Consider the following 20,557-nt stretch of genomic DNA (forward strand, 5'->3'; position numbering starts at 1 on the left):
TGCAGAATACCGGGTTTTGGCAAAAAAACATTGTAAACCAAGATCATGTGACCACAGGATACTACAATGCCCATAAATGTGGGGCAGCTACTGAGCGCCCAAAATGCAGTCATGACCCTGGGGCTTGGGGCAGCCACCAGAACTTGGGACCAGGCTGTAATTATCTTTGGGGGGAGGGTGGGTGTATCTGTGGAAGACCACCTCTATGGATGTCTTGAGAGAAACTGAGCTGGAAAGTTCATCCCTATCCTGTGGGAAGAGGACCCTTTTTAATGTTTGTAGGAAACAAGTGTGAAAGGAAAGTGAAAACCACTGGAACAGAGACTAGCATCTTTTATTGATCTGTCAAGCCACTCCAGGAGGCTATTTGGCCAAAAAAACAGAGTAAAAAACATTCTGGCTCAAGCAGTTTTATTTTAAATCAACATAAGCAAGGAAAAGAAATTGCACAGTCACACTAAAACCCTTGACAGGAATGATCCAAGTCTCCATTGCAACTTTTAAAAAAGCCAGCCCATTCTTTTTATTTTTACGTAATTCATTTCATTCACACACAGCAATATCTTGGTAACAAAAAGGTGCTCTACCTTTATAGGGGTGGGTGGGGACAGCTGCTTCCCAGCTGGAGAAATGACCGGTTCATTGCAGACTCAGGGCACTAAGGAAACACCTCCCCACGTTGCTGGCAGAGGACTAACCACCCACCCCTTCCACTGCCATATGTGGAGAGATGAAATATGAGCTGTTATTAAGAATATTAGTTAACTGGTCAATATTAACTAATATATTAAATAATGGATGGGATTCTTGAAGATGGCCCTTTTCCCCAACAAAGTTAGTCCCTGTCCCAAGCTATCACTAAAATGGCCGTTCTTTTACAAGCCACACATCTGCCTTCCCTCCAAGTGACAAGCACCGACTCAGATTCACTTTCCCAGCCCGACTTAAACGTGCAAGAGCTCTCAAGCATTATGGAACAGACCGAGCCACACTCACATTATTCAACAAACACATGAAACACTGACCTGTGAAGCCTGAGGGGGTGGTGGCAAGAAAGCAGATGTTCCCCCCACTTCCCTATAAGCCCTGTTGTCTCGTAACAGCACAGGCAAATTGCTAATGAACAACTTTGTACTTTCACACCTCTATGAACCAAGCTTGAAGGAATTTAAAGGCAATTTAGCTTAAATATAAAAATAAAGTTTCACTTTGTTAAAAAATGTTTAAATATTTTTTTTTTTTAAATTTAGAATTAGGCAGGCTCACGCATACATTCACACCACTGGCAGCTGGCCTGACTTCCAAGAACAAAACTGGCTGAGAAGAACCGTTTTTGTTGCCGAGCTGCTTGTCTACCCGCAATGGCTGACTGCTGTGACTCTTTTAAGTTGGAAAAAAAAAAATCAGATTTCAGCCAGAGCCCCACAGGGCTTATGATTTTACTCTTCCACCTTACAAACATTTTTCTTCCCTACTCTAAAGCTCAGCACAGAACGAGAACTTTTCACAAGGTCCTGGAGCCACCAAACATCAGGGAGGTATGTCTTCCTCTGAAGGCCTTGGGTCCAGACCCAAGGTGGCACTTCCAGCCTTCCAAAGTTGAAGTCTTCACATTTCATTCAGCACATGTAGCCATGCAGTGACTGTCCACACCCAATTAGGCAGGGTTCGTCTCCGTTGGAGACAGGTACCCTGAAAAATGTTTACAACAAGTCCGGCATTACCAACATGCCGCCACACATACAATTCAATTCTTCCTCCAAACTCAATTCACAGAGCAATAAAAAAAGAACACAAACATACTGTGAGCAAAACACAGACATTTGAAGGGGGGGAGGAGGGCAGAGGGAAAGGAAAGGCTGCAGAAATGAAAAGCTGTAGGGGTGAATGGCACCATCTTCCTCACCAAACGGTCATGGAAGAAGCAGACCAGTGAGGGAGATTCCCCCTGGATCTCCGATACCAAGATGTTTCTCCATTTCATGTTGCTCTCCAACTACATCTCTGCTGTTAGGCTCTGTAGCCACAGCTAACAATGATTAACATCCCAACTCAGTGCTAAAACCACATGAAGCCAAAAAGCATTGGCAAGACAGGGTGGCTATCCTAATAGGACAGAGGGGGTCTTTCTGTGGGCCGTATTTTGATGTGAATTTGGATCAAGGAAGCCCTGAAGATTCTCTGGAAAAGGCTCCCAAAGAGAGAAGAAACTGAGGATGGGAGCTAACAGTTGGTTTCAATCAGAAATGTTTATATGGCTGCAAGCCAAATACTTTCCCCGACACCCTTCACTAAGCAGCCAAAAAGGAATGAAGTTAAGAGCAGAGAAAGAAGGGAAGATTAATGGGAGAGATCCACAGGGAGAAGGGAAAATAGAGGATATGTACAAATTTTTCATCCAGACTCAGCCATAGACTGTTCAAGTAAAAAGGGCTTAAGTTTCTCCTATCCCGTTTGAAGGGGTAAAAATCACTCTTTGATCCAGAATAGCTTCCCGTGGTTGTTATAGAAAAAGAGACTCCCAGGACAGTCCAGCTGAATAAGTCTTCCTTGGGTAGTACGGTATTAGGAGGATCTGTCAGCAGATCAACTGGGAGTTGAAATCCAGGCAGGAAGCTGCTCCCGGTTACTTTTTACGAGTATGCTGCCTCCGGGCCTGCAGCCGTTGGCGAGTTCCTGTCTTGGTTCCTGCTCCAATGGAGAAGGAGCCTGTCGCTGGCCCTGGAGGGACAGAAAAGTAAAAGGTCTCCCTTCAGCCTTTTCACAGAGGCTGTTTGGGCATAGAAAGTACGCCAAGTAACTTGTGGGGTTGCATAACTTGCTACTCATGAATGATTTTTAATCTCTAGCCTCTTTCGAAGAATGTGCCATCAACATCTGGCAATATCCATGATAATGCCACAATAATTTTGGGTTTAGAACTATGATGTTAACCCTTGCATTAATAATGCATTTTGTTTTAAATCCTCTCATCCCCCGACCCACAAAACAAACAAAAATAGTTCTGCAGCGATTTAAGTATTTTACTGTCTGATCCCTGCATTCTAAATGTTGCAAAAAGACTTGTAATAGAATCAACTTCCAAATCCTTACCAAAACCAGGTGTCCCTCCTCCAAAGTTGGGGGTGATGGGTGTTCCAAAGGAAAGGTTGCAGCTCCCTACTGTGCCACCACCTGGTGTAGGTGTACTTTGCCCAAATGTAGGTGTGGGAGTTCCTAATCACAAAATAGTAGCAAAGCAAAGTGTCTATTGGAGAACAAAGTCACATTATGGAGAAACAAGATCACCAATCCCTGCCTGACATTGTCAGACACACTTGAATGACAGGAACCACTTTCTCTGAATGTTTTATACAAAAGATGATTGTTTTATCCCAATACAAGAACACCAAAGGAGTCTATCAGCCCTTTCCTCTCGCCTCCATTCTACTTTCCTCCCAAAATCAGCCAAGGATACAGGCATTGTCGGCCCAGAAATGCCTGCCTTTCCTTCATTTCCTCACCTGCAACTTGGTCCAATCTATGGCCGCCTAAATTGGGCTCAAGTCTATTCATCTCAATCACCTGCACTTAAAGCAATGTTTGTTGTAGTGAGCACAGGGAAACAAATAAGAGCCAAAGGAAATAAGACTTGGATTTAGGAGACAGAATGGAAACAGAATCTGCGTCAGAGCTGAAAAATCTTTGCATGTGTCTTCCTGAGCAGAAATACGAATTCACCTACTCTCATGCCCTCTCTAGACCACGCCCTAGGAATCAAAACAGCCCACCAGAATAGCAAAACTACAAAAAAAACCTGAGCAACACCCCCCCCCACCCCGGAATAATAAGTAGGAGTATTGAACAGGCAAGAGGCCAAGCAAAGGGGACTCACCTCCGAATGCTGGCTTGCTCTCAGGTGTACTTGGGATGCTGAAAGCAAAGGCAGAGTTTTGGTTCTGGGCACCCAGAGGGTTTTGTGCCAAGGAAGTTCCAAAGGGTGTCACTCCCTCTGCAGCTCCACTCTGCCCACTGCCGAAACTGAATCCAACTGTGGGCACTCCTGTGCCTGTAGCGCTGGCACCAACACCAAAAGCACTGCCTGCCACACCTGGGGGATTCGATGCCCCAAAGGTGAACGGAGCTGACCCTCCAAACACAGAGCTTCCTGTGCTGCTGCTTGTAGTCTGAGTGCTGGATGTGGTGGCTGTCCCAAAAGAAAAGATGGACGATGCAACTCCAAATGCTGGCTGGGAAGTACTTTTGGCTCCAAAAGATGCCAAGGGGCCAGCCCCTCCAAAAGGGGTCTGCGAAGAGCTACCAAATGCTGGCTGGGCTGCAGGTTGGGCTACTGAACCAGTGAAGCTGAAAGGAGTCCCAAAGTTCAGGGGTCCTGCTGCCGGAGGCTTGAGAGCTGCCTGTTGGCCCTCAGAGACACCTGAATCAAAAGCCAGCTGGCTTGTAACTGCAGGGTATGGAGGGGGTGGTTTTGAGGCAGCCCCAAAGGTACTGCTGAACGCAGAGGTGCAAGATCCAAATGTCAGTGGAGCTTGTGTGGTGGCTGATGGTGCTGAAGAAGCCTGCGTGGAACTGCTGCTGCTGCCACTAAAAATGCTGAAGGAAGTATTAGCTGTGGTGGTGGCGGCGGCGGCAGCAGCAGCAGCAGCAGCAGCAATAGTGGGAGCTGAGTTAGTGGTGCTGGAGGGCGCCAAGAGATTGACAGCGGCGCCTGTAGGAGCAGCTTGCTTGCTAAACTGGAAAAGGGACATGGCAGCTGTGCTGGCATTGGGTGCAGCCCCAAATAGCATGGGTTGGGATGCCAGCGTGGAGACAACAGTGGCAGGAGTGTTATTGCTGCTGTTGTTGTTGGGGGCAGTGGCAGGGGGTGGGATGTCTGGCCCAAAACTGAACACAGGTTTGCTCATGGAGACAAATGTCACGCTTGCTGTTCCAGGGGGTGACACCGAGGTGGTAACAGTGGCGTCTGGGAGAACAGGGAGCCCTAAGCTGCTCGAGGCATTGATGGCAGGAAGGCCAGACGATGCTGCTGGCTGGGGGGCCTGACTGAATGTGAAGGGAGATGATGATGTGGTGGTAGGCAGGACAGCACTTGCTGGTGTGGACAGTGATCCAAAGATGGGTTTGAATATGCCGCTGGGAGCAACAGGAGGTGCCAAAGAAGGCACAGATTGCGCAGTGGCAGAAACCACAGTTGTGCCACTTGTTGAGAAGCCAAAGTTCTCACTTTTTGCTGGGCTGCCAAACACTGGTTTGAAAACAGGCACTGTGCTGGGCACAGAAGATGATGGCGTTGTTGCAGCTGGAGGCTTGTCGGCTGAAGGACTTGTGAGGATCCCAAAAAGGATGCTGGGCTTTGGAGCAGACGAGGGCCTGGCTGGAGTATGGCCCAGCTCAGAAGCAGCTGTCACCAAACTGCCTGTGCTACTGGTGGGGAGGGAAGTGCCTGAAGGAGGAGCAGCAGTGGAAACAGGTGCGTTGAGAGCCAGAGGCTTAGGGGATGTCACTGTCACAGAGGAGCTCAAATCCAGTGAGGCAGAGAAAGCTGGTAGCTGAGGGCTGCCTGTAGTCCCTGGAACTGTCTTGGCTGGAGGGGAGAGAAGGGAAAAGGGAGAAAGCACTCCATTACTGTAATTAGGAGACACTGTTCCACAGTAAACCATTAAGAAAACTTATTTATTTACATCAGACAATCTGGAATACATAAATGTTAACTTCTCTCCTCCTTCTGTATTTACTGCAGAAAAGAATTTGTTTCGCTTTTTTATAGACAGAGGAAAAGGGTGAAATTTCCATACTTCAACCCTCTTAAACAATCTAATCTGTCACTACAACCAGGGGAGATGCTCAAGAATTAAATACCTGAATATCATGATGTTACCTAGTTTGGGTAATGAAATGTCTGCAAGAAAACAACCAAGATCAGAGAGCACCAAGAACCCCTCACTGCTCTAAATGTCTCCTAAAAAGAACATACTCCAGTTATTTAAAAGAAAACCAATGAATGGACTGAACAGGTCCCTGGAGGAAGGAATTTCTCAAAAGTAAAAACAAAGCTGGCAATTTGCCAGGCCTGAGGAGTTCAAGTATCTCCAACATCTGAGTAAAGAACTGAGTTCAGGGAAAGCCTGCATTCTGGTCTCCAGAAACTTTGGTGGGTGAGAAGATCTCTTTTCTCTTAATAACCGGAAAAAATATTTTAAAAGAAAGAGAACATTTTTCCTTATGAAGAAGGTGAGGAGCAATCCTTTTTCTGTATGGAAAAATGCATACTTGCCAGCTTAAATTGCTTCTGCCTTTCCCCTGTGGCTAAAGAGGAGAAAGGAACAGCCTTGTCAGTTAAACATGTTAGCTGAATAGTTCCTGCATTATAAATACAAGGAATTCATGAATTTATGGGACCATCTGATTTTTTTTTTAAAGCTAAGCTTTAAGGCTATGAAGTTCAGCCTGCTTCTGGCTCTTTGTAAAGGAAGAGAGGGAAGCAAGATTCTGTATTCTGACACAGAATACTCAGAATAAACTTTTTAATGGAACCATCCATATTTTAATGAACATAAATCAAAACTCTAACCCTATCCTTCTCTAGAGTCACCAGGTTAGGCCTAGATTATTTACAGGAAATTTAGTCCTCATCCCCTTGCATTCATTCATCAACATCCAATTCTATAGGAAGCTGCTGAATACTTAAGAACAGCTTCAGAACCACAAGTTTCAGAGCACAGGCCTTTTATCGCACTCCAATGTTCTTCAAAGGCAGGCAATGGATGCCCCTTTCCCTCTGAACTTGCTCACCTGCTTGTGCTGAAGAGCTCTTTCCTTCTTGCATGTTCTTCAAGCTCTCCAGAAGGGGATTGGTTGCGGCAGTAGAGATGGGCAATGACACAGGTGTTGGTTTGGTGGAGATCAGTGGAAAGTTCAAAGTTTGGGATGAAGAGGTGGTCTCCACGGGTGGGCTTGGGGTAGAATCTGTTGGGAAAACCATCAGAGCTTTCTGGCAATTTCAAAGTCACTAAAATCCACCATCTAGCATCTGCTGACATTAAAGCCAACTAATGAATCTGACTAGCAAGAACCAACAGAACAAGCAAAGAAGACATTTTGAGACCTGCACAGAAAGAAAGTCACTATCATTACCCACTTTTCGTTTGTAAAGGTAAAGATTTCCCAATCAGTCGTGATTTCCCAATCTCTTCCCTTTTTTAAATATGTAAATTTTAATCTGTTTTTAAATTATTGGGGTGTTTTAATCTGTCTGGGCCAAAATGATTTAATTTGATTTTATCTGGTTTTTAAATTTTTTGTATCTATGTATTTTATTGTTTGGCTGTTCACCGCCCTGAGTCCTTCGGGAGTAGGGCGGTATACAAATCAAATAAACTAAACTAAACTAAACTGACGTTAGGACACGGTGCTCATCCGTGTTTCTTGGATGAGGGAGCCAGTGTTGTCCAAAGACAATTTCCGTGGTCATGTGGCCAGCATGGCTATATGCCAAAGATGCACGGAACGCTGTTACCTTCCCACCAAAGTGGTACCTATTGATCTACTTGCATTTGTATGCTTTCGAACTGCTGGACGGGCAGGGGCTGGGGCAAGTAACAGGAGTTCACTCTGTTGGATCTCTGAACCCAGGTTATCAGCTCTCCAGCTGACAAGCTCAGTGTCTTTAACCCCTGAGCCATCGCACCCCCTATTTAGTTTGTATAAATCTCTTATTTGGGGGGCAGACTCCCAAAGGACAGCCTGGAGCAGACAACGAGAACACCTACCAATGTTTTCTTCTAAGACTTTGTTGAACCACTGTAGTGTTGCTTTCTTCTCTGCATCCAAGTCTTCTGGGGTGACTGTATAGCCCAGCTGAGGTGGTGGAGGCTGCCAAGAAAACAACATCTTAAGCATTTGTTCTGAAGGCGCAAAACAGCACTTTCATAAATAGCACCAAACAAAAGACAGAGGTGTTCTTCCCTTAGCTCTGGGAATGTATAAATAAACCTAAAGATTACATGAATTTAGTGCTTCCCACTTTTTTCTCAGGCATCAAGGGATGTGGTGTGTTTGACTAAAGTCAAAAGCTTAGCAACACCCATCCTACTCAATCTAACTATCTTGTCTTCTTGGCTGGATACTTTATCACCTGCCATATGGTGTCTTCCGTACGTCAACTCAACTATGTACTCAACAATTCTTATTCCTGGAAAAAAGGAGGGAAAGAAAGAAGTCCCTAAAGAGTCATACCAAGGCAAAATTATCTCCATGATGAGCTGAAAGTAGCTGAATCTTCCGCTTGCGCTTGCCATTGCTTCCTGATGAAGATGGTGAACTCACATAGTTGCTTTTATTCTTCAAGGGTGATTCTGAAACTGAGACCAAGTTGACAAGTTATGCATGTGGCTTCCCAATCAGAAGCAGCTCAGGCTTCTGCAGTAGTAATGATCTATGTCTAAACACAACATCTTTGAAGACTTAAAAACAGACAAGCATAATATGAACATAGAGGCTTCAAAAAAGTAAATAGAACGAAGCTAGGCTGGTGTACGGTAAGAATATTTATATGAATCAGTATTATCAATTAAAATTTCAATATTTCCTCAGAGATATCAATATATTCTATAAGTGTTCTTAACAAAACCTCCCAATTGATTAGAAAGCATTCAACAGAGGGAAGAAAAATACAGTGCTAAGATCTCTTAGCAGTCTTCACAGGTAAAGAACCAGGACTCAGAATATAGAACTGAAATATTGAAACACTACTTTGCCATTATTGCATAGGTGATTTTTTAAAATTCTGAGCAGCTGCAAAGTCATGTCAATCCATTTGTCACTCTGTTGTGAAACAGAGGCATTCTCCCGCCTTACTGACAATGTAATTTTTATTTACCTTTTTTGTTTTAGGATCCTCCCGTCACACCCCAGACTCAAAGCGGCCCCTCCATTTTGCTCTCCAATCCTTCTTGGCCCATCCCACCCCCAGAACTTACTCTTCTCTTCCTCTGTCTCTTTGTCTGCTGTCACAGGCATTTGCGAGTTGGATTTCTGAGGCTCTTCTTCACTGTAGCAACAGGAGAAAGCAAGTGAAAGAGAATGCTTAAGCAATTTCTTTTGAACTTCTGACTCGAAGATTTGCAGAGGGACAGTCAGAGATAGGAGGATGATCTGCTTCCCTCATCCCTACCATTCTTCCTCCCATATACTATTGTCATTCATTTTATGGACAGTAGCTGGCCATCTACCCTTTGGATGTTGGTTTGAGGAGATTCTCAGGGTAATGCAAGCAGGCATCTTATGAAAGCAGTCGCCCGAGTGTGTTGCTCTGAAGACCCCATAGTAACAAAAAATTTCAAGCAACAGATTGCAAGACAACAACCCAAATCATTGCTAGCTCTTTCAATTTATCTAATGGTTAGGTAAAGTTCAGAAATGCAGTTTGGTAAAATGTCATGGAAAATGCTTTTTATTTAATAGTCAACTCTCTTTTCAATAAATACACCCCCCACCCCATAAAAGCTCAGACAGGATCTTGCCTATTAAAAATCACATGCAAAAATCTTCTCTTTTTTGCAGAAGACTGATCTTCACAATATGTTTAAACGCAGGAAAGATGTCTTGGTTAACTTTGCAATTAAACAAGGGGAGGGATGAAACATATGCCGTAGATATATTTAGAGAGCACCAACTGCTGATATAGTGGTTAAAGCATCAGGCTAGAAACTGAGAGACTCTGAGTTTGAGTGCTGTTTTAGGCATAAAGTGAACTGGATACCTTGGGCCAGTCACTCACTCTCAGCCCTAGCAAGCAGGCAATGTCAAAACCACTTTTAAATCTTGCCAAGAAAACTGTATGGATTTCTGCAGGCAGTTGCCAGAAGTCAACATTGGCTTGAAAACACAAAAAAAGGCAAGTTTATGGAAACCAGAGTATCTACCAGAAAGAGGCCTCAAAAGAATTGCATCACACTTGATCCTTCCAGCTACTGATAACCGTAAGTCTAAGGAATATCAAAAAGGGTAAAGAAAAGCTGCCCTTACGTGATGTTGGAACTGGGATATCTTGCTTTCTTGTTAGGCCTTTCAGGTGTCTGAGACCGAGAGGATGCTGGGCTGGAAAGAGGAGAGGAACTTGGTCCCGTTCTTTTCCATAGCTAAAGGAGAGAAAATAAAGCATGAAATACTATTGGAAACAAGAAGAATATTTTCAATATCTTATTTAGGTTTTAAGCAGAACATTTATATAGAGAGGAAATTAAATTAATGTAATCCCTTTTGAGATCTACTTATACGGGAAGTGAATGGCAAAAAGGATTTTCCATGATTAAACACTGCCATCTAAAACCTATACAGTTATAATAAACTTGCCTTGGAATCCCTCATGCCACTTTTATTCTTCAAACCCTATCCAACTGCTGGCCCCTGTAATATTGTTGCTCTACTAGGTTCCCCAACTCAACTGTATCTCCTTGTCTCAGTCTCTTGGTAAACTCTGCCTGGATAGATCAGCATTCAGTAGGCTTGTTTGTTGTGAGGAAAAAGTTAGACTTACTCCCCTGATGAATCTGCCCAAGTATAGCCATAGCAGCTGGCTACCTTCAGGTTTTGTGGAACTGTCAGCTAGATTGCCAGATTTCCTGGCTGTTTGATTCTAATGGGCTTTTCTAATTCTGTCTCTTGCCTACAAGAGCCCTGATCATTTTCTGCAATGGCTGATGGGTATAAAACCAAGGACCTTTGAACAATTCAAGAGAGGCTGCACATACTCCACTTCTATTATTTGGATGGATATGTGATGAAGATATCACCAGGTATGGATATCCATATGTGCCCTGCAGGTTCAGCTGCCAACTGGGACTGTCAAAGTCACTAGGATCTTAGTAAACAACCTGGATAACAATTAGCAGACTACGTGAAAGGATTTAATGGAGTAGTGTAACTTTCAGCATACAAATCAGTAGCAAGGTTTGTCCACCTCTGATAAATCCACCAAATAAGTAGGCAACTCCAGATCCTCTTCTGATACCTTCCATTCATACTCCATATCAGATCCCATGAAAATCTTGGATTGAATTCATAGATCATTTTACAATAATTTATGAAAACTGGCAAACTAAACTTCACTGATCTGCAGTCATATTTTTACATTTTAAGAGTAAAATCCCTTTATTGCTATATTTATTCTTCTAATTTGAGAACACAGAAACTAATATTTGTATGCAGATTAATCAAGTTTTGTTCAAGAGAACAGCAAGTTATCATCACATCTTTGTTCTGGGAAATACAACTGGGAAATACCTACAGTATCTTATGCATTAAAGGAGTTAATCATCTAACAATGTACCTGTGAGAGACCTCTGGTGGAGCTGTATGAGCTGGCAATAGCATTGCGGATGGAGCTTGGTATACCACCCACAGACAGACTATTCACAGAACTGAGGGAAGAAGTGCGCGATCTCTTAGAGGAGCAATCTTCTAGGCAGTGGGAAGGAACAAGTCCCCGCTTCAGAGAGCCAGGCCTATGAAAAGAGACAGCTGTTATAGGTTTGCTGCAAGACAATTAGATGCATTTTGCAGAAGCACAACTTCCAAAGTGCAATGAAGAAACTTATCTTGCTTCTTATGGTTTACAAGCACAAAGACTACAGAATACATTTCCAGCAGAGCCAAACTGGAATCTTCTCTCCAGGAAAAAGCCCTTGGAATTATGTTCCAGCTTTCAGAGCCCATTTATCCAACTCAAAAGAAATCACGTTCTCTTCCATAACTTCAAAGTACAGAATGCACTCTCCCAAGAGCTCAGTGAAGCTATCTCTCTTTAGCCAGGTATTTAAAATCTTATATATGTATTTATCTTTCATAAATATATTTTTATATGTTTTCTAGAAATATGAAAGATAAAAATGCTCAGCTCACACCCCTACCTTTGAAAGATCTGTGAAGCTAAATCTCTTTAACCAGATATTTAAAATCTTATTTATATATTCATCTTTCGTATTTCTAGACTCCCCCAAGCTTTCCCAAAGAAGGACTCAGGGTGCTGTACAATATAACTGGCAAGTAAAATGACATAGAAAAATTAATATTAAAATTAAAAATCAAATCTAAAATGGCCTTTTAATGTTGGATTATTATAGGAGGGAGGGGCTCTCAAGGGACTAGCCAGCCCCATGGTTGCATGGTTCTCTGTGCCCCACCATGCAAGTTCACAGAATTTTGATCCCTTTGCAGAAGGCCAAGAGATTGGGGGCTTTCCTCATTTCTGGGAGCAGGATGTTCCATAAAGCAGGGGCAATGGCAGAGAAGGCTCTCTTCCTAGACTCTACCAGTCAAAATTCTTCGACTGATGGGGTCTGTAGCATACCTTCCCTGCCTGCCTGCCTGCCTGCCTGCCTGCGATGCATTGATGAGATTGGGAGAAGTCAGTTCCATAGGTACTTTGGTCCTATGCCATGCAGGGTTTATAGATGATACCTAAGACCTTGAATTGGACCCAGAAGCAAAATGGTACCCAGTGCAGTTTGCAGAGCAGGGGTATTATATGTGCTCTTCTTCAGGCACCCAGTATGGCTTGTGCAGCTGCTGTCAACCCTGAAGTGAACCTGGCTGAAGCTATCTTGGAGGCTTCAGAGTTGCCACACAACGGAGGGAGGGGGGAAATAGTTAGATAAGGTTTTGTAGCCAAAACAATAAAGTTTTCCTGTGGGAACCAAAGACATTCTCACAGGTGGCTGGCCAGAGGAGCAACTAACCCAGCAACCGGCCAGCACCTGGAATGGACAGTGTGACCAGTGACTTGGGGGGAAAGGGGAAACTTTTACTTTTAATTAGGTGAATAATGCGGGAAATTCCAGAGTCGGCTTCCACCAGTTGTGCCAATATGAAATATCCAATAAACTGTTCTTTGAAGAACCTGCCTACCGCTGAGTTGTTTTCTATGGGTGCATTTCTTAGAACGCTGACAGCTGCATTCTGTGCCAGCTGAAGCTTCCAGATACTTTTCAGAAGTAGTTCCATGTAGAGTGCATTGCAATAGTTCAATCAGGACATGACCAGAGATAGAGACCCTCTGTCCAGGAAAAGGCATAACTGGAGCACAACATGTAGTTAGGCAAAAGCCCTTCCGGCCATGGCCATCAGCTCTCCAAGCATCAGGTCTGTCTGGGGTAGTACAATCCCATCCAAGACCAAAGATGATAAACTCCTGGGTACAGAGGGGCCTACCTACAGCCACTTGGACTTACCGGGGTTAAGCTGAAGTCTGCCGTTCAGATCCTTCGGCTTCCAGCCATTGTAAAACGATGTCCACTGCAATACTCAATTCACCCAGGACGGAGATATATGACTGGGTGTCATCAGTATATTGGTGATACCTCACCCCATGGAGATAGATGATCTCACCCAGCAATTACATGTAGATGTTGATAAGGAGCGGAGAGAGCACCAAATCCTGTAACACTCCATAAAGGAAGGGCCATGAGTTGGAGCTTCTCACTCCCTATCAACACCGACTGGGACCAGCCTTGAAGGAAGGAGGTAAACCAGCACAAAACTTTGCTGTCCAACCCCAACTCCTCAAGTTGGCCCAAAAGGACATCATGATTGATGGTATCAAAAGCAGCTGAGAGGACAGGGAGAATAAAGATGGAAGCACCACCTCCATCCTGCTCCCGCCAGAGATCATCCATGAGCGTGACCAATACAGTTTCACTCCTGTATCCAGGCCTGCAACCTGACTGAAAGGATCCAGATAACCTGTTCCTTCCAAGACCCTCTGGAGTTGCAATGTCCCCATTTTCTCTACCACCTTTCCTAAAAATGTCTGCTTCACCTACTTCTCTAATTTATTTAACTGAATTACACACACACACACACACAATAATCTGAATCCTTCAACTGACAAGAGAAGTAACAAATAGGGAGAAAAGGATTTAAACATGTCCCCCAAGCAAATATTCTGTCTCTTTTCCAGAATTTATTTGATCATTTGTTAACACTATAAAAGGAAACATTTCTCATTCACAGCAGAGCTCCTGGCACTTACTTGGGCACAAGAGATGCAGGTGCTCCATTGGCCACCAAGGGCTCAAATGCAGAATGACCACTTCCAGTACTATCATGGCGCCTGCAGAAAATAAAAAAAGATTAAAAGAATGATTTCAAGTGGGATCAAGAACACATTCAGTCTACCAGCATTCCCAAAGATCTCTGGTTCAACTAGCTCACTATAACGAGCAAGTTCAATTCTATCTATAGGGAGGCTGATCAGAGGAAGAGAAAACACATTTTGGCATTTTTTCAAAGATGAATCAGAAACAGATTACAATTTGAAAAAGTTATTTAATATTTAAAATATTTAAAACTTAAACTTAAAATGCCATGAGTAACGGTAGCAGTTCCAGTACTATTATCGCACGTGCTATAACCCTTCATCGCAGGGAAAAAAATTCTCCAAGTATAGCAGTCTTATTGAAAATAGTTTGTACAAAGTCTATGAAACAATTTATTGGCTTTATATCAAAAGATCAAGAAATACAACTGCAGTTTCTGAAAATAAGTTATCTGTATTCAAAATAAAAAGAATATCCCAAAAAATAATGGGCAAAAATGATTGTTCCAGATGTTAGAGAACATTAGATATCAGATGTCCCAAACCATAATAAGGTGCATATTTTGTATATTCATTCCTGCCTGCCTTTGTCAGATTTTTCAATTATTAGCATGGTAGTAATATGGTCACAGAGTAATTAGAGTCAAAGTGTGGGGTAATCTGATATTAATTTACAGAAGGTATTGGAGGAAATATTGGTGCAAGCATTCTAATTCTTCTAAGCCCTGTTGCTTTGTAGAACAAGTCTTGGCCGCAATTTGTTTACATACAAAATTATGTTTGCTGCAAATCTATTATCTGTTTGTTGTAGTGTAGACCCTGCTAAACTTCTCATACAGAACTTTTACAAGGAATGTGGAAGAATCTTGATCTGAGGATTAAAATACTAAAACATGCCCCTATGTAATCAGTATTGCTATGATCCGTCTCAGAGAGTGTTTTGTTCAGATTAATTTGAGTTCCCCTCAACTTTAACCAAAGCGTTTAACTACTGTGCTAACTTTCCGGAGTCTTGTTCTGCAGCATGCAGCAGGAGACCATTAGTCATTAGTTACCTCTTCTTGTTCTCTTGACCATTTGGAAAGTTCTGGTCCTCCTCTTCTTCCTCCACAGCTCTCTTCCGGCTCTCTTTGAGAGCATTCAAGACAGTTTCTTTTGCACATGGATCCAGGATAGTATTAGACGTTGAAGAGAAAGCCACAGGAGAAACCAACTGCTCCAACCTGTCAGATGAAATGACAGCAGTCACAAGAATGTGAATTTCCTCTCATTGTTCATATGATGCCCCAGGAACTAAGTTACCTATTCCTCATGCCCACAGGACCTATCCAATGGGATTCAAGTTGAAATCTGGCTGAATATAGGCAGTCTGTTCACATCAGTTCAGGGTTTACTTGTGACCTCACAAAATACTTCTAAGGTAATATGATGAGTGGTTAAGAAAACATTTTAGGGCCAAGAATTGTGGAGGCTGATGACAGGAAGAGGAATAGCTCAGTCAGTTCCACCAATCAACTAACCAAGATGTGTCCTAAGTAACTGGGCCACAAGGAAATAGCTTGAGATCGCCAGGCTTTCCACAACATTTACATATATCACTATAAATCAGGAAGAGAAATGGGATCACTCCAAGAGAAGACCCTTTCTGCAATCAAGCCTGCAAACCTAAAAACTGCCCAAAAGCAATTACTGAAGCAAACTCACAGCGGAGAACGGCCAATGCTGCTTTCTGGCCGAGCAATCTTCACTGTTACAGGGCTGTGGGCAATGCTAGAATGGTGAATGGATAGCCTGTTTTTCCGCCGATACTCATCCCAGCAAATTGAAGGCAAGGTTCCCAACGCAGCATATTGGGCTTGCTGGATAGGATAGCGCCGCCGAGGAGTCAGTGTAAAACGAGTGGATGGACTCAGGTGATCCCTAGAAAGAATGGAGAATAAAACATGTAATCAAAGAAAATGAAGAAATGATATAAGCAGCAAAACTGTTCCTGTTCAAAAGGCCAGCAGGAAACGCATCTCAGACTAAATATACAGCATCCTTTATATTCATTTATTACTCTTGTCAGCAAAGAATAGATACACAAAACCAAAATGCTTTAAGTCCTGTTTTCTCATTCAGCAATAGAAAGATATCACTTCCCATCAGTTCATAAAGTTATTTTAAAGTGCAAATAGAAAATCTATCACACTATTCTCAGCACATCAACATGAAGATCAATAAATCTAGAAAGTGATAGCATTATGTATTCAAGATGGTTTGCAGCAAACTTCAGCCATGGAATTCATTTGCTTATTTTTGAGTTGAATTTTTTATCTAATTACCCAATTTAAGTGAAAACTGAATCACTGGAGAATACCGATTTACAATAAGGACAGAACATCTGTCATGCACACAGAATAGCTGTTTACCTCGGCTAATACATTCAGCCTTGCTTACAACCTTGAGAAAAACCTTGATTCTTAGTTACTAGCAAGATCCACTTAGATTTCCAACTCTCTCCGTTCCATCACATTTGTCTGAATACAATATGAGAAAGGTGGCAAACGTGTCATAGACACATGCAGCAGCAAGGGAATTTGTGCTTCTCTACCAGGGAAACCCAGAGCACAGATGGAAGAGGAAACTGACAAGAGCTCTGATAAGGCAATAGTAATGGATGAGGGAAAGGACAAAACAGCGTCTTGGAGAATGCAGTGAAATCAAGCTACGTTTAATATCAGAATGAATTGAGAGATCAAATATAGTATGATGAAGATGCTATGATTAAATTATTCCTCTTCCCCAGGCAGTATAAAGCACCCCAATCTCTCCAAACCTCTGCTTTTCATTTCCCTAAAACCAAGGTCAAGCAAAACAGTAACCACCTCTGACAAACAAAATGAAACGTGTATAGAGAGGAAGGAAAAGAGCCTCAGTAAAGGGAAAAGGATGGGATGAGAACCTGGCTCTAACCTGAGGGACTGAATGAAATTGTTAACAATTACAAAAAAACTCCAACCCTACCATTAATTATAGGAAGCCCATAAAATGGGAGAAGATACAAAGCAGAAAGAACAAAAAGAATGCCGGGTATGAACAGCAAAAAGTAGTTCAACTTCTATAGAAGAAATGACTCATTCTGCATATAAGAGGTTCAAATACTAAGCTCAACTGCCTGGTCCAAAATATGCTTTAAGAACTCTCTGCGTGTATGTTTTTGTACGTATGCGTGTGTGTGCATGTGTGTGTATTTATAATTTTATATACACATACCCACTCAAATAAGAGCTGCGCAAATATATGTATACAGTCTGAATGTATACAGCTACGTTTTCCCATATTGTGTACAAGCAGATGGGGAGAAGAGAAGCAGATTCTAGCCTGATTTTTCTCCAGTGGTTCCTTAACCAAGTTTGAAGGAAGTGTAAGCGTTGTCACTGGAATATTAGCCGGTGCCCAAAGGAAGGAGAAGCATCTATCTGGTCAAGTTTATGCTCTTCTTCCCTTTCACAACGGGGAGGACCCAAAAAGAACCCAGACAACGCTGTTCCAAGTGCCCCCTCCATTCCGGCACCACAGGCACACGAGCATGTACAGATTGCAATGCAAATCCCAGCAAGGGCTCGTCAAAGAAAGAAAGGAAGGAAGGAAGGTACAAAGAAAGAAAGAAAGGAAGGAAGGAAAGAAGGAAGGAAGGAAGAGAAAGGAAGGAAGGAAGGAAGAAAGAAAGGAAGGAAGAAAGGAAGGAAGGAAGGAAGAGAAAGAAAGGAAGGAAGGAAAAAAAAGGAAGAAAGGAAGGAAGGAAGGAAGAAAGGAAGAAAGGAAGAGAAAGGAGGGAAGGAAGGAAGGAGGGAGGGAGGGAGGGAGGGAGGAAGAAAGAAAGGAAGAAAGGAAGGAAGAGAAAGAAAGAAAGGAAGGAAGAAAGAAAGAAAGAGGAAGGAAGGAAGAGAAAGAAAGAAAGGAAGGAAGAGAAAGGAAGGAAGGAAGAGAAAGAAAGAAAGGAAGGAAGGAAGGAAGGAAGGAAGGGAAAGAGAAAGAAAGAAAGAAAGAAAGAAAGAAAGAAAGGAAGGAAGGAAGGAAGGAAGGAAGGAAGGAAGAGGAAGGAAGAAAGAGAAAGAAAGACAGAAAGGAAGGAAGGAAGGAAGGAAGGAAGGAAGGAAGGAAGGAAAAAAAAAGCTGAGGGGCTCCTGTACAGTGAATCCCCTTACCCGTAAATCTGCCCCCGCCTCCTTTCAGGCACGAGCAGTCCGGGCGAGGAGTAGCTCATGGAGGGCCCCCCGTTGGCCAGGACCGTATCGCTACTCTTGGAAGCAAAGGAGATGCGGTGGGTCAGCAAGGGGGTCCCCCTCCGGTCCTTGCTGCCGCCGCCTATTCCCGAGGAGACTATCCAGGATCCCGCAGCCGCCGCTGCCACGATCAGGGAGAGCGCAGCTCCGGAGAGGCCCAACACGAGCACCAGCAAAGAGAGCGACGCCGCCGCCAGTCCCGCCACCGCCAGCACCGCCACGGGAAAGGCCCACGCTCCTTCCAGGAAGCCGGGACCGGCAGCCACCCTTCTCCTGGCCCGTTGCTGTTGCCGCCCCCGCCGCCGCGACGGAGGCCACCAGCCCCAGCCGGGCGCCGAGCCGCCCCGAGACATCGAGGCCGCGACGGCTGTCTAGCCCTCCCTTCCTCTCACGGTTCCCCTTCCCTTGCCCGGCATGCACCGCGCGCCAAAGAAGAGCGAGCGACGGGCAGCCGGGCAGGCGAGCTGGGGGTGGGCGTGGCCTTCGAGGTTGAAGGAATTAGCGCGAAGAGAAAGGGGGCGTGGCGTCTCGTAGACTGGGGGGGAGGCGGTTGCCGGCGGCGTAGAGAGCCAGAGAGACCTTGAGGGAGCGGGGGAGGGGGAGCGCCCGTCCACTGACTGGTGTCTGAACTAGCTACCTGACCAAAAGGTGGCCTCAGTCAGTGCGGCTTCTCTTTCCGCCCATTTCCTTCTGAAGGGAAGTCTGTTAGAGATTCTCAGTCATCCAGGTCATGGTTGTCCCAAAGGTGCTTTTTTCAGGAGGCGACTGGACTTTCTCGTTTTTTTTTTCTTTTGAAGACGTTTCGCTTCTCATCCAAGAAGCTTCTTCAGCCCTGACAGGGATAGTGGGGAATGGAAGAGTTTATATTCCTTGCAGACAGCTGGTTATTTGCATCCTTTCAGAGGGTCCTTGAAGCACTTGGATGTTTATCTGTGTCCTCAGGGTCACCTGAGTGGTGCTCCTGGTTCCTGTAGTCTGCAATTATAAGGGGCGTGCATAAGAGCACCGCACCGTCCCTGTCCTAATGTTTCTTCTATTTGTATCTATTTTATGTATCCAATCCATGCTTATACTTATTACCAAATATGTTCTTGACTAAAATAAATAAAATAAAATATTTTTTTTCCTCTGGAAATCCCTTCCACACCACTCAAAGGGTGTTCTTCCCAAACTGTACAGCTAAAAGTCTGTCAGAGATTCTCAGTCATCCAGGTCATGGTTGTCCCAAAGGTGCTTTTTTCAGGAGGCGACTGGACTTTCTTGTTTTTTCTTTTGAGGACCTTTCACTTCTCATCCAAGAAGCTTCTTCAGTTCTGACAGGATAGTGGGGAATGGAAGGATTTATATTCCTTGCAGGCAGCTGGTCATTTGCATCCTTTTAAGGGGTCACTAAAGCACTTGGAGGTTTGGTGACCCTGAGGACACAGGGTTCTTGGATGAGAAGTGAAACGTCTTCAAAAGAAAAAACAAAGTCCATTTGTCTCCTGAAAAAGCACCTTTGGGACTTCTGAAGGGAAGGAACAACTCATGTCACCCTAAAAGGGACTGCACAAGCAGAATCTCTTTTGAGGAGATCCTTGCTGCTCTCTGAGCTTGTTTGTTTTCTTTCCAGATGTTTCATTACCCTAACTAGGTAACATCATCATCATTCTGAGTAAGGAGTGCTGTTTATCTCTTCTCTCACTTTTTTCCGATGGGGAATACTGGAGTGATAATCTTGTATTATACCTGCTGATGGCGCTTTATCTTAATATAAAGAGCAGCTTATGATATTGCCGAGGGCAAAGTTGGTGTTTTCAAGGAGTTATTGATGTGAAAGGCACTTCAACAGCAATTCAAGAATTCTCAGAGATAATAATGTGCAAAGGTTCAGCGTGCAAAATGTTCAAAACTGGTTTGAGAAAGCGCCAAGGAACACGAGACATTGCTGTTGATGCACACTTGATAATTGAGAAAGCCCAATAACAATGCATCAATCATATTAAAACTCTGAAAAGTGGGAAAATTGGGAATCCCAGAATATTTCATTGTCGTCATAAGAAACAGGTATAGGTTAGGAAGCCCCAATATGGACTGGGGCTTCCCTATGGACATAGGGAAACAGACTGACTTCACTTTGGCAAAGAAGAAAAGGCTGTATAGTCTCCTCTTGCTTATTCAACTTATATTCAATGTATATATTAAGGGAAGCTGG

General features: G+C 43.7%; 1 protein-coding gene across 1 annotated transcript; it reads right to left on the minus strand.

Annotated features, from left to right (window-relative positions):
* Positions 1-317: 317 nt before the first annotated feature.
* POM121 (POM121 transmembrane nucleoporin) lies at positions 318-18,716 on the minus strand. Its single transcript, XM_070932128.1, has 13 exons — positions 18,286-18,716; positions 15,800-16,015; positions 15,151-15,318; positions 14,030-14,110; positions 11,330-11,504; positions 10,027-10,139; positions 8,979-9,049; positions 8,236-8,360; positions 7,770-7,872; positions 6,793-6,966; positions 3,875-5,584; positions 3,094-3,216; positions 318-2,721 (listed from the first exon to the last, which is right to left on the minus strand). Exons 1-13 carry the CDS (start codon positions 18,714-18,716, stop codon positions 2,627-2,629), a joined length of 3,585 nt encoding a protein of 1,194 aa, XP_070788229.1. The 3' UTR covers positions 318-2,626.
* Positions 18,717-20,557: the final 1,841 nt, after the last annotated feature.

This window comes from Pituophis catenifer, unplaced genomic scaffold (genome assembly GCF_029215685.1).
Source record: "Pituophis catenifer annectens isolate HBS135680 unplaced genomic scaffold, rPitCat1.0.hap2 SCAF_1, whole genome shotgun sequence".
NCBI lineage: Eukaryota > Metazoa > Chordata > Lepidosauria > Squamata > Colubridae > Pituophis > Pituophis catenifer.

Bases quoted from the DNA above. Each gene is read 5' to 3' on its own strand.
- POM121 (XM_070932128.1), bottom strand. From the start codon at position 18,716: ATGTCTCGGGGCGGCTCGGCGCCCGGCTGGGGCTGGTGGCCTCCGTCG. The intron at 14,111-15,150 runs GTAACTAATGAC...TATTTTCTGCAG, and splicing joins GGTCAAGAGAACAAGAAGAG to GCGCCATGATAGTACTGGAA. The intron at 8,361-8,978 runs GTAAGTTCTGGG...ACTTGGTCTCAG, and splicing joins AGAGACAGAGGAAGAGAAGA to TTTCAGAATCACCCTTGAAG.